The 12,336-nt window shown below is 39.9% G+C and overlaps 1 protein-coding gene across 3 annotated transcripts; it reads left to right on the top strand.

Moving 5' to 3' along the window:
* The first annotated feature begins 131 nt into the window (after positions 1-131).
* On the top strand, positions 132-9,657 carry NABP1 (nucleic acid binding protein 1). 3 transcript variants are annotated; one of them, XM_019554550.1, is made up of 7 exons: positions 132-144; positions 486-656; positions 1,087-1,225; positions 4,750-4,821; positions 6,351-6,423; positions 6,682-6,748; positions 8,363-9,657. In XM_019554550.1, exons 2-7 carry the CDS (start codon positions 566-568, stop codon positions 8,557-8,559), a joined length of 639 nt encoding a protein of 212 aa, XP_019410095.1. In that variant the 5' UTR covers positions 132-144; positions 486-565; the 3' UTR covers positions 8,560-9,657. The 3 variants fall into 3 exon arrangements, with proteins under 3 accessions (XP_019410095.1, XP_019410094.1, XP_019410093.1); XM_019554549.1 differs by lacking the exon at positions 132-144 and adding an exon at positions 166-354; XM_019554548.1 differs by lacking the exon at positions 132-144 and having other exon boundaries at positions 385-656.
* Positions 9,658-12,336: the final 2,679 nt, after the last annotated feature.

The following is a 12,336-nucleotide window of genomic DNA, read 5'->3' as shown; positions in this document are numbered from 1 at the left end:
CCGCGCGCTGCCCCCGGCCGGCCCCGCCCGCGGCTCTGGGCTCTCCTGCCCCCCCCACTGTGCGAGGGAAATGGGTCAGGCCGCCTGGCTATAAAAGGGCGGCGCAGCACATGCTTGCGTTAGACTGGGGAGCGGCTCGTGTGTGTGGGTTGAGGCGGCGGTGGGAGAGCGGCGGGGTGGGCGGCTCTGGGGCTCCCTGTCCTGAGAAACGGGAGGCAACGAAGCCGGGGGCGCCCCTGCCGCTCCCGAGCGCGGCTGAACGTGGCCGTGCTCCGGGCTGCAAGTCCCAGTGCCCGGGCGCAGCCCCTCGCTTTGAAAGTGATCGGCCAAGGGGAGCGAGTGAAGCAGGCGCCGGTGCGGGGAGAGCAGGGGGATGGATGTCTGGTCGTGTGACTTCAGTATCCGCCCCCATCCCCGCAAAAAAAGTACATAGAGGCCCCACCTAGGGCTGCTCACTGACTGTCTGCCCTTCTCTCCTTGCCTAGCTTCTCCCCCGAGGGATGCTCTGTCTTGCTCAGGGTGACCCAGCCCCTGCAGCACTTGTGTCCTGATCCTGAGCAGCAGCATGAGTATGGCAAACGAAACATACTTCTTTATAAAAGACATAAAACCCGGACTGAAAAACTTAAATGTCGTCTTTATTGTGCTGGAGATCGGTAAGTGGGTCCCTCTGAGCTGTGTCCCTTCCTTCTTCCCAGTGTCCTACTGGGGTAGGAGAGTGCTGTGTCCTGGGAGTACTGGGCTTTGGATGTGGGGAGCAGGAGCAGCTCACATGGGGCAGGGCTCCCCTCTGATCCCCTGTTCCTGTTTAACACCATATTTAATTTCTAATAAGGTCCCTCACTCAGGCAGGTGAGCCAGTCCCGTTCTTGAAGTCATTTAGCCCCTTTCAGCCAGCAGGCAGACTTATTATGCTTGTTTGTGATTGCGCTGAGGTGCTTGCTGTTTCATTTTATCTTACATTTGAAGTCGTCTTTCTAAATCCCTTCAGCTATCTCCTTCCTGTTTTCTAGGCGCCTCTCTTTGTCAGCTGGTGTGTGTGGGTTTTAAAAATGATTTTACGTTTTATTTTTACTTCCCCTGCAGGACGAGTTACCAAAACCAAAGATGGACACGAAGTGAGATCATGTAAAGTAGCAGACAAAACGGGCAGCATCACCATTTCTGTGTGGGATGAAATCGGGAGTCTTATACAGCCAGGGGATATTATTCGATTGACCAAAGGGTATGTATGAGGCAGGGAGGCGATCTGTCTTGGCTCAGTCCCACCCATTTTGCTGTGCTTCATAGTGGGGTAACATCTAAATAGTATTGATGTGTACTTTGGCACTATAGTGAATGTGGAAAACCCCTCTTTGTCACTAGACCAAAAGTTTTGATTTGTAAATAGCCTTTGGCCTCATTTGTGAAGGAAACCAAATGACTCAGCATACCTTTTGTGGATTGGTTCCTTGTCACTGTGTGGCGTAATGATATAAAAACACATTAAAACATTAAAACTCTTCTTCCTTACCTCAAGGCGCACTTAAAATAAATGCATCAAGAGACTGAGTATGGCCACTCTGTCTGTAACTCAGTAACTTATCCATATGTAGGTGTTCTGGTTGGATAAGGGTCTGGAGTTTGAGCTTTACCTTCTGTTTTCTTAAAACTTCAGTAAAAGAACCTTCCATTTTGGAGGGGGGGGATAGAGTAGCTGTCTTGCTCTATAAATTCAAAACGAGGATTCAGAGAATTAAATAAAAAAACACTGTACTTATCTTTAACATTCCTTGTTTCTTGTAGCAGCCTGCTTACAGTAGGTTGTTTTACAGAAGACTTGATGGAAATTACCAGTGGGAGTAGAAATGAATCCAGGAAAAATTTAATTTGGGTGTTACATTATAGTATAGAGGTTTTTGTGGTTCACATGAAAGGAATATTTGAACTAAATACTGCCAGATTAGAGATTTAAAACCCCCCCCACAATATGTTCCACACGAAGTACCACAAGCTGGTAACACCAGCTTGTAAAATATAGAACTGCTTTTAAATCACTTTTTGTTTTTAGATGGTATAGTAAAAGAGACTTGTCCCTTTCATTTATATTTTCAGTTAAGTTCACTTTCTTCTCATTTAGTACCCCAATACTAGATTTTTGTTTGTTTGTTTGATTCTAAATCCATGCAGACTACTTTCATTAATAATTACAATACTTCCAGTTTAGGAATAGTTTTTTCTGTATTTGTCGCAGTAAGTGTATGTAGACTTGAGGCCATATTTTTAATTCTCAGTTTGGGGTGGAAACATCTGAGTATCACCACGAAAATAACAGGTGTCACTTCTGTGCAGATTTTGTAAAAATAACCCCCCCAAAAATCAAAACAAAAACAATGCGCCACCTAATTTTTTGTTAATTAGCCTGAAGCCAAGACACCATGCCCTGTCTTCTGCCAAAATTGGCTAAGTATATCTCCCTCCGCATTAGTTTGTTAGAGAGAATACCTAGGGATGAAAATCTTTGGGTTGGTGTCCAGTATTTCTTTCACAGTTCTAAATGGTACAACATGGAGCTACCCAAAATCTTTTGTGTGGTACTCGTTTTTGTTGACCCAAACTCATAATACTACTTCCAGTTTTCTATAGTTGCCACCGTGTTCAATGGAACTGAATGTGAGAACAGGTAACTTACCTGTGGCCTGCACTGAACTAAAGAAAACACGTGCTGTGTGATACAAAGCCATGGATTGGCATTATTGCTACTTACATATGTCCAATTTGACCTTTATTTACATGAATGCACATTCAGCAAAGGCCTGGTATTTGAATGGCAGGTGCAGAGAAGATTTGACTGTGGCTCATATTTTACAAAGTACCTTTTTTTTACCTTATGGTGACATAAAAGTTTCACTAAACTCTATCTTCTCTCTCCCTGTGTATCTTCCATTTATGTATTTAACTTAAATAGGATTAATCTGTATGTGTGACATTTGCTTTTGCAGGGTAGGTCAATTTTACCTATATAGGGTAATCTTATTCTTCAGTTCAGGCTGGCCTGTTAAAGCTGTTAAAAATAGTTAAACTTGGCTAGGCACTGCCTGTGTCTAAAACTTCTATTTCTTTTTCCTCTTTCTATGCTCAATTGCGAGTCCACAGCATAAACAGACATTTATTCAGGGTTTTCATTGTTGTTGGCTTTTCATGTTCAGAAAGATGTAGCAGCTAATATTTTAAAATTCTGAATACTGAAGAGTTCTTTGTTCAGTTTAGTGCATTATGGACAGCACTTATACAAATTTTTATTTTCACCGTATAAAATAAGTTAGAAAACCCTATTGTGGTTGGAAATTTGGTGAAGGTTTTTAATCCTTTGGTTTATTGTCTTTTTTTCTCTTTCTTTTTCCCCTTTTTGTGTATTTTGTGCTTGATTGATTATCTCTTTGCTTATTTAGCACTACTTTTTCTATATGCCATAAAAATTTGTTACACCATTTGCTTAACATTAAGCATGAAGGGAAACTTTTGTGTAAAGCAGAAGGTGTAATGTTAGGTGCAAAGCGACTCATGTTGCACGCTAGATAGGTAAGTGCTGCTATTAGAAGAAATATAGTACTAACGTCTTCATTGCTAAAGACTTTATTTGTGCACTGAAGTACAACAGGAGATGAACTTTCATCCAAGTGTTTTATTTGTATTATGGTAGTACCTTGAAGTGCCCAGAACAGTATGCCCCCAACTCCAGTTAGTACCTTTGTCCCACGATTAACTCCTGCTCTGAAGAGTTAATAGCATAGTAAAAGACCAGGCAAAGAGTAGGAGGAAGGATTAATCCCCATGTTCCACAGATGTGAAACCAAATTACAAGATTAATTGACTTGTCCAAGGTCATCTCCAGCATCTGGGAATGGAACTCTTATCTCTTGACTGTCACTCTGGTGCTTAGCTAGAAGACCATCTTGCTTTCTTGGTAGACTTCTCTCTTTCTGTGTCCCTTATTTGCAGGTCGTATAACTATCCTGTCATACATTCAGTTCCTTTCAGTTGCTCTTTCTTCTGCCTGAAGAAAAGGACTAAAGAAACTTAACATAGCTGAGCTAAAAAATGATCATGCTGACCTACAGGGCTGTTTCCACATACTAGAAGTGATTTAGATTTCTCCATAACATTTGAATTTTAACCTTGCAAAAAACTAGCTGCTGCTTTCTTAAATCTGTTATCAGCTTAATTTCTGGTGTGAGGTTTTGTTTTTTTTGTTTTTTTTTCTCCTTGAATCTTACACTAATGTGTATTTCACAGTGGCACAGAAGCAGCTTTCTGCTGTCATCCTCCTTGCGTTCCTGGGGGCTTGATATAACACGTGATTTTTAGCAAGATGTGTATAATGTCTGCACAACAGGAAGGATTTTTGCATAGGAGCTGGCTCTAAAGGGCTGCTCAGACTGGGGTTGGTGTAGTAGTCTTGATATGTTCAAGTAGACTCAGGGCTAGTCTCCTTGGAAACCGTGTTAACTTGTTTGGCTCTTCAACAGTTGTTTTTAAAAGTAGGCAACTAGCCACTGCTTCGATAAGATAATCTGGAGCGTCGGAGAATTAGTTTGGGAATTGTAGCCAACACATCTCTATTGGTATAGAATACTCTAATTTGCCAAACAGGTTTCTTTCTTCAGTCTTTCAAAGTTTGTATTTGTTACTGGAAAGAATGGACAGTGCTTCCTGTAGCTGTTCTCTCCTTATCCTTTCTAACACTCTAATGTTGTTGACTCTGACTAGGTACGCATCTCTGTGGAAAGGATGTTTGACACTTTACACCGGAAGAGGGGGCGAGCTACAGAAAATTGGGGAGTAAGTGTCACATTTGGTACATTTCTATTGAGGTCAGTTAGATATTGCTATTTGCAGAGTGTCATGGTATGTATAAAACAAGTGAGCTCTTACCTGAAAGATTTAATGGGTGGGGGGAAAGGGGATACTGTTGTTAAACTGTAGTCTTAACTTTTAACAAAGATGGGTATGTTAATTTTAATTGACATTTATTTGGGGGCTCTGTCAGCTTTTATGGGTCTCAGTTTCATTAGTCCCAGCTCAAAGAAGGATATGTTTGTGGATCCCATTCTCAGTAGGTATACTGTACTCCCATGTTACAAACTGAGTAAGTTTCCAATATAAAAACTCATATTGGGTTACACATGCTCACGTTTAAGGACTTGCAGCACTGAACACTGAAGTCCTTTATTTATCCACAGGCTAGATACGGTACAGGCAGCCGCAATGCGAGCTTCCACGTACTACTCTGGTAATGAGCTCCAGCCTGTCCTGGAGGGACCATCCTCTCTAGGGGTGTAAAGGTAATTCAGCCTCCGTCTTAGCATGACCCTGTGGGTCGTATTGATAGGAGTATAATGTGTAAAGTGAGAAGGTGATTACTTCTTGCTGCTTGTTTAGGTCTCAGTTTGCATAATCTGTTTTATTTTGGGACTCTGCTCTTAAAACGTGTATCAGGTTGGAGAGAACTTGGGGAGAGAATTATGAAGGGAAGGAAGGGTAAGAGGACTTAAGTGAAATGCACATAGGATCATACAGTTTACAAATAGACAGTGAAGGCATGTAAAGAAGGTATTCTTTACCCGTGAAAAATGCTAAGTAACAGGTAGAATATGCTGGAGGAAGCATTGCCACTTGGGAGGTAGGGTTGGAGATTTGACACTTTGTATATTGGACTGTTCAAGAGGTGGAAAAAATCCCATCTGAATATAATGCAGAGGGACTCATTGGAGGTCTCCTTTCAGGCTAAATTATTCTGATTCTCTGTATAACTTCTTAATGGGGTGGTTCTATAGCAGGGTTGGATTACAGGAAACCATTGTTTTTCTTAATTCTGCTCACAAAATCAAGTTGAACAATTGCACAAGTGAGTTTAGAACAAGATTTGTTTTCTGAAAGCTTTAATAATCCAGTCCTCCCTCTTTTATTGCTTTCACTGTTAGTGTAGATAGTCTGTGAACTTATTTCCTTACCTAGTGCCTTTAACTGGAAAAGAATGCTGTGAATTTTACTATCCTCTAGATGTTCTGAGCCCTTCTTCAGTGTTAATGAGGTGCTATGCATGCATCTCTGGCATTCAGATTTCTCCATCAGAGCACTTGATCAAGATTAGCCTGACATCTTGGGCCCTGATCCTGTGAAGGATTCAACAAGCCAGCACTGTTTTATGCCTATAGAGGGGGCTGCCTTTGAAGGACCAGTGCCTAGATTGTATACTTACGGTGCTGCGGTAATATGAACATCTATACTACTTGGACGTAAGAAACAGAGAGGGTTCTTTGGTATGAGGCTGGAACAGGATGCCTTTCATAATCTTCTTTTCTTTTCAGGTTCTGTATGGTATATTCAGAAGTGCCAAACTTCAGTGAACCCAACTCAGACCACTTTGGGCAGAACAAACTGGTATGCTATATTTTGGGGGGTAAAAATGTGTAAAACATTATTTAATTGGAATACCTTAAACTAGATTATGGTAAGACTTTTTTGCCTTTTAGTATGGTTTGTAAAGTGATATATGGACCTAAGAATGGAAATAATTTGCAAGTAATGTGTATATCTCTTATGTATAGCCTAGCGCAAAAGCACATGCAAGAAATTCAGTCCTCCTGTTAAATGGAAATTTCTTTGTCTGATCTGTACTTTTTCTACGTTTCTCTTAAGGCACAGGGTGAACAGAATAATAGTTCTTCAGCCAGTAATTTGGGTACTTGTACTTTCGGGACAGTGGGTAAGTTTTATTTTATTTTGTGGAAGTGAAAGGAAGAGAACTGCTTCAGAAATGAAACTAAGAAGCTTAGGGCTTTGATATTTGGGGGAAAATATGGATTTATGCCCTAAAAGATAAGGGTTAGCTCAGCTCTGGAAGACCTTCTGCTCGTATGCATGACTGTTTCTGTTAAAAGTCCTGAGAACTAGTTTGCTAGTAATCGTACTGGACAGAATTTTTCAAGGTACTTTGATTTATATAACTCAGACTTAGGTCACTTCTGAAAATTTTCATTCAGCGTGCTCAAGATGTTGCTAATGGAAGGTGAAGCAGTGGACAAAAGCCAAAGCAATCTTGTAGTAAATGTCACATTTAACATCCCCTTAACAAGGGGTAGGTTAGCTTTAATTATAACTTGGCAAGGAAATTGTGAAAATACAGTTTCAGTATAATTCTAGGGCAGTTTTTTGCATTTAAACAGTTGCTTTAAATAAAAAAAAAAAAAAAAAGATGCTTCAGAGGTTTGGGACTGAATGCATGTTATGTGAGAGAACCTAAGCACTGGTGTTCCATACTAAAAATGGAGACAGCATCATGATGTTAACCTACTATTATGTATTCAAGATTCGGTGTCAGAGTATTGTTTGATCTCAGACTTATACAGTCAAAAATCAGCACATTGTTGGTGAGACTCGGCTTCCTCCTCTGGATTTTCACTTCTGTTCTACTTCTCTTTATGAACTCTTGCTATTTTGTTCTGAGCAAAATAAGAGTCATTATCTGAAATCTTTTCTCCCTTAATGCCAGGGTTGCACTAGTCCTCTTGCAGCCTAATTGCTGTGTAGCTAGTTACTCACCACCTCATTGTTTTGGGGGGTAAACTGTTCTGCTTGAACTAATATGCGTATGCCCAGTTTGAGACTTGCTTCTTTGTGTTTTTATCACTTCTTCCTTTCTGCTTTCATGGGCAGTCCCTAATTGTTGTGCTCTTCCTTTTCCACCCTCTACCCCTCCCCCTCTCCCCCCCGCAAACACTTCCTGCCTACTTTTTTGCCTTCTTAGCGTTGAATGTGTGTGTTTTTTAAGCAGCATGCTATTGACTGTCGTTACTTTTTACTTGAAGCTTTCTTTTTAAAGTACTGGTGCCTCTGCCTCTGATGATCTTCACGATTTGCAAAAATCCCACTTTCTACATGTCTGTCTGGTGGGGAGGGGAATACAGAGTCTTGCTTTATCTCTTGTTCCTCTCAGACTCTTCTGTCCTCCTGTGTCTCTGGGTCACCGTGGAATATTTAGGCATGCCAGCTACAAGCCAGTGCATGTGGGTGAAAGCAACAATCTGGCTGCAATTTCTCCTCTCTCTCCAAAAATGCAGTGCCAAGTCATAGCAGCATTTAAATGCCTGTGGCCTTGCTTTAGTCATCCTGGTGAAGCTACTGTTGGCAGGCGAGAGGATAATTAGACTTCGAGTTGAGGTTGTAAGGTCTCCAAAGAGGTCTTTAAACTTTTGCTCCTTATTCTAAATCATCTATATTATCTAGTTGCATAGTAATAACATCAGAATGTGAAGACTTTGTAGTGGAGCAGTGATTTCACATGATAGAACTTGTGATAACATTTTTACTGTCTTTTTAGGAAATGGTTTGCAAACTGGACCTGAATCAAGTGGATTTCCATTTGCATATAACCATGCCAACTCCTATTCAGGTAGTGGGAGAGGCAGTGGACGAGGACCTGTAAATCAGCCAATACCAGGAACGCCTAATAATGTTCAGCCTTTTGTACCTACAATAAGTAATGGGAGGGACCCACGCAGAGCCTATAAAAGATGACTATGCCAAATGTGGCTGTACAGCTTGCTTTAAACTACACATCCTACTTGAACACTTTGCACTTTTATTTATGGTTAACTGTGGAAAAAGTTTGTCCTTTTGTGTTTTACCTTTTGGTCTATGGAGTAAAGTGACTTTGATTTATGTTAAGAAAGCACAGTGAAGCTGCTTTCATCCCATAACTAAAAAGGAGGGAGTCAGAGTCCTGGGGTCTAAATTAAAATTGGATGACTTTTTTAAGAAAGAAGAGGAAGCAAATGTCAGTTAGATATTTTGTTGCTCTCTTTCTCCTGGTCAGCCGTGCAGCCTTAGGGGTGTAGAGTGTCCCATATGTATGTATGTAACTTAACTTCCAGTAAGACACATGGGGTTGTGTGACTGCTTGGGGGGTGGTGGGAGGAGGGGAGAGGTGAAGGTGTCCTAAATAGCCAGGTCGTCTTTTAAGAATAGAAATGACCTGTCCAAGCAATAAGTACAGAAACTGGTCAGTGCCAACAGCTACTTGTTTCTCCTAAATAAAAGAATGCATAACTTTAACAAAAAATCAAGTGGCTACAGTAAAGATATGTTGAATGCTGAACAAGACATAGCTTGACTTGAGATGTAATTTCCACTTTTTGGCAACACAAACTACAATATCTACTTAAAAATAAACTTTTTCATAATATTCCAAATAATCCTCAAGGAAACCTGAATCCATTTTGACTAGGGAAAACACAGGTATCTGTTCTTTAACCCAACATTATTTCCCTCTGTTTTCTAATAATAATAATAAAGCGCATTGAATTCACCTATGTAGCTATCTGTTTATAGAAATCCCAAACAAATATTTTCTTGTTTATATTAAAGTGATGTATTACCTTATCCCCTCCAGAGAGTAGCCTTTTTGGGCAAGACGGATACAGTTTTGTACCCAAGAAAAGATTCTAACTGCTATATTATGTAGCAACAAATTATTTGCAGAGTGAACAGATTCCAGTACCACACTTCAGAACAAATTTTGGTAATAGTGAAGACCCTGTAACGTTTACTGGATTCCTTCTTTGTGGATCTATTCTTGAAGCTGACCCCTTAAATAAAAGTTGCACTAACCATGTTGACAGACTTAACTTTCTTTTTGTCAAGCCTGAGAGATTTCATGACAGAAGGCTGCTTTTGAAGTGCAGGTTGTTGCTGTGTGGTCATTCCAATTCATTGAGTCTCCTTTCATCTATTGATGTTTACAGGTTATTTTACTCATTCACCCTCGGTTTTTGGCACGCTTGAATGTCAGTGTTCTGAAACGGCACATCTGCTTGATTTGTGAAAATTGCCTTTTACTTTGTCAATATACCTTGTGTGTAAAGATTTGTTGCTTGCTTAAAAACACTGAGCTTTTAAAAACTCTGGAAGGAAGTTTAGAAAGATCTTTGTGTCCAGAGATCTGAAAACTATTTACTTGAGATTCAGCAAAACATTACATTGGCATGTTTGCTTTGGTAAAGTAGTCCATCGCTCCTTGTGTTTCCTGGCTGAGATGGACAAAAAGTGTCTAACACGCTAAATAAAATCTAATTGCGTGACTCTTAACAGAGATCAGCGGATGCCTATGTGACCAAATTATAGTTGGTAAATTTTATAAAGCTTTAGAGAAATGTTTTTAGTTACTAGATGTCAGGTATCCAGGTGGTAGCCATATTGGTCTAGAGGAAAAAGCAATCAGGACTCATAGTTGCGATGATACCTTTCGTTAGACCAACAAGATTTTTTGCAAAATCGGAGACACTGCCTCTGCCTTTGTTTTGAGTTAATTTGCATCATCACAGAACCCCACATAGAAGTGAGAGACTCCATACTAGCTGTGAACTGACTACCCAAAGGAGTTTTCCATCTATTGCCTGCTCTGTGAAATCCTATGAAATACGAACTTTCATTTCTACCCGGGAAAACTTTTATAATTCTCTCTCTGATGCCAGATGAAGGGTGTTTGTGCCCGAAAGCTGGCAATTAAAGAATCTCTGCAAAAATCTTGTTGGTCTAATAAAAGATTATCTGCACTATGAATCCTGATGGCTTAAATTACTAGAACAACTTATTTCCCTGGTTATTTTTGGTGTGTGGCTTTTTTTTTTTTTTTAATTCTAATCTGTAGATGTTCAGATGCACTGTACAGCTTTGTGGGCACGTATTTAATACGTAACTGAATATATCTCATAAAGAGGCTTAGAAATCTGTTTTGGTCCCCCGTTAGCATACATGTTTTCCTTGGCTCATTAGGCCATAAATACTGTATATGGAAGCCCATATCTTCAGTACCAAATAAATCAAAATTATCAAATAATTACGATATCTTGTAGTCATCAAGCTTCCACAGCAAATTGTGGGCATTCCTAAATATTTGGTTTTGATCTCATGAGACAAGGAGTGATCACATAGTGGCAAAACCTTACTTTTCTGAGTGTTTCAGTTACCGAATGTTTGCTTTATTCACTCTATACATGTGAATAATGAATTGGCTTTGGTTAGATACATTGCTTTAATGAACAGAAAACTTAAGATGGCTTCAGTGGAAGGTAAGGTGCACAGACTAGTTAATTAAATATGCTTTCAAATAGAAAACTCAATTATTTCAATTAGACTTAAGTGAGAGAGTTGTTGCCTGTAAATTTAGCAAAGGACAGAAATATGTGCTTTCAAGAGTTCTTGCATGTAAATGGTTTGGAGATGGAAAAAGTGAAGCAAGAAGATTGATCTCTACTTTTCTAAGGTTAGTAGCATCCATATCTCAAAGTGTCTTATTCTTCCCTCCCCTCCTGCCTTTTGAAATTGTATAGTGTTATTAATTCATTTTTTTTTTCTATTCAGGGGAAGTCCACTATGTGAAGAAGCCACATGGATTCTAAATGCATCTCAGTGTATTTATTCCACTGCTGAAGTCAAAGGAAGAAAAATCTTCTCAGACAATTTGTCTACTACACTATATAAGGGTTCTGATACTCTAAAGGGATCTGTGTGTTTGCCTTATGTGCAGTCCAGTCCATTTCAGTTGGCCTTCTTACAGACATCTTCATCATTTAAGGCATGAAACAGTTGTAATGCAACAAGCACAGGCTACTACAATTAGTTAATGAGAACCTGTGTTAGTGATTATAATTGTGCATAAGTTAATGTCCTAAATAGCTCTCCAAAAGCTCCCAAAGAAACTTGTAACAAAGGTGCAACATGGTCTTCTGTTCAGTATAGAGCACTATCACATATAGTATACCCTGCAATAAAATATGCAGCTCATTTTTGAAAGGCAGAATGAAGACAAAAAGATATCCTTGTAGTAACTAACTGAATAACAGTAGTTGGAGCTGAGCCTGCTCGTTGTTCTACTCAGTCATGTGGATTTTACTTGCTTTTTTTCCCAGTAACCAGCAGAAGCCACTCTTCCCATACTTCTTACATATAATGCATGCTGCGGTTTACAGCTGCTGTTTCTGGGGGAAACTTTGTGTTGTATGTGAGAGAGCGTAGTCTTGTTTTAGATCATGGTGAAAATGCTGGAAGGTGCACATTTGTGTTCAGTTGCACAAAAATTGCCCATGCCTGAATAACCTCAAAATATCGTTTAGTGGAATAGGTGAATTACGATCTAAAATGGAGAGCCATGAAAACCTATAAATCCATTTTTAAGTCTATTTGTGTATTAAGTAGTAGGTCTTCAGTAGGAAGGTATGGTGCAAACTTTGCCATTGAGCTGGGAGTGTGCCCCAGGTCTCACTGGCCCTTTGTCAGAACTGAGTCTTGTCAATT

The sequence above is a fragment of the Crocodylus porosus genome, unplaced genomic scaffold, assembly GCF_001723895.1.
Source record: "Crocodylus porosus isolate Cpor-Errol unplaced genomic scaffold, CroPor_comp1, whole genome shotgun sequence".
In the NCBI taxonomy this organism is placed as follows: Eukaryota; Metazoa; Chordata; order Crocodylia; family Crocodylidae; genus Crocodylus; species Crocodylus porosus.
This window is presented reverse-complemented; position numbering and strand designations above follow the sequence as displayed.

What these genes read in the sequence shown, in the direction of transcription:
- NABP1 (XM_019554550.1), top strand. Translation starts at nt 566, where the DNA reads ATGAGTATGGCAAACGAAACATACTTCTTTATAAAAGACATAAAACCC. An exon ending in CTTTATTGTGCTGGAGATCG is followed by an intron (nt 657 to 1,086) that starts GTAAGTGGGTCC and finishes CTTCCCCTGCAG; the next exon opens with GACGAGTTACCAAAACCAAA. An exon ending in ATTATTCGATTGACCAAAGG is followed by an intron (nt 1,226 to 4,749) that starts GTATGTATGAGG and finishes GACTCTGACTAG; the next exon opens with GTACGCATCTCTGTGGAAAG.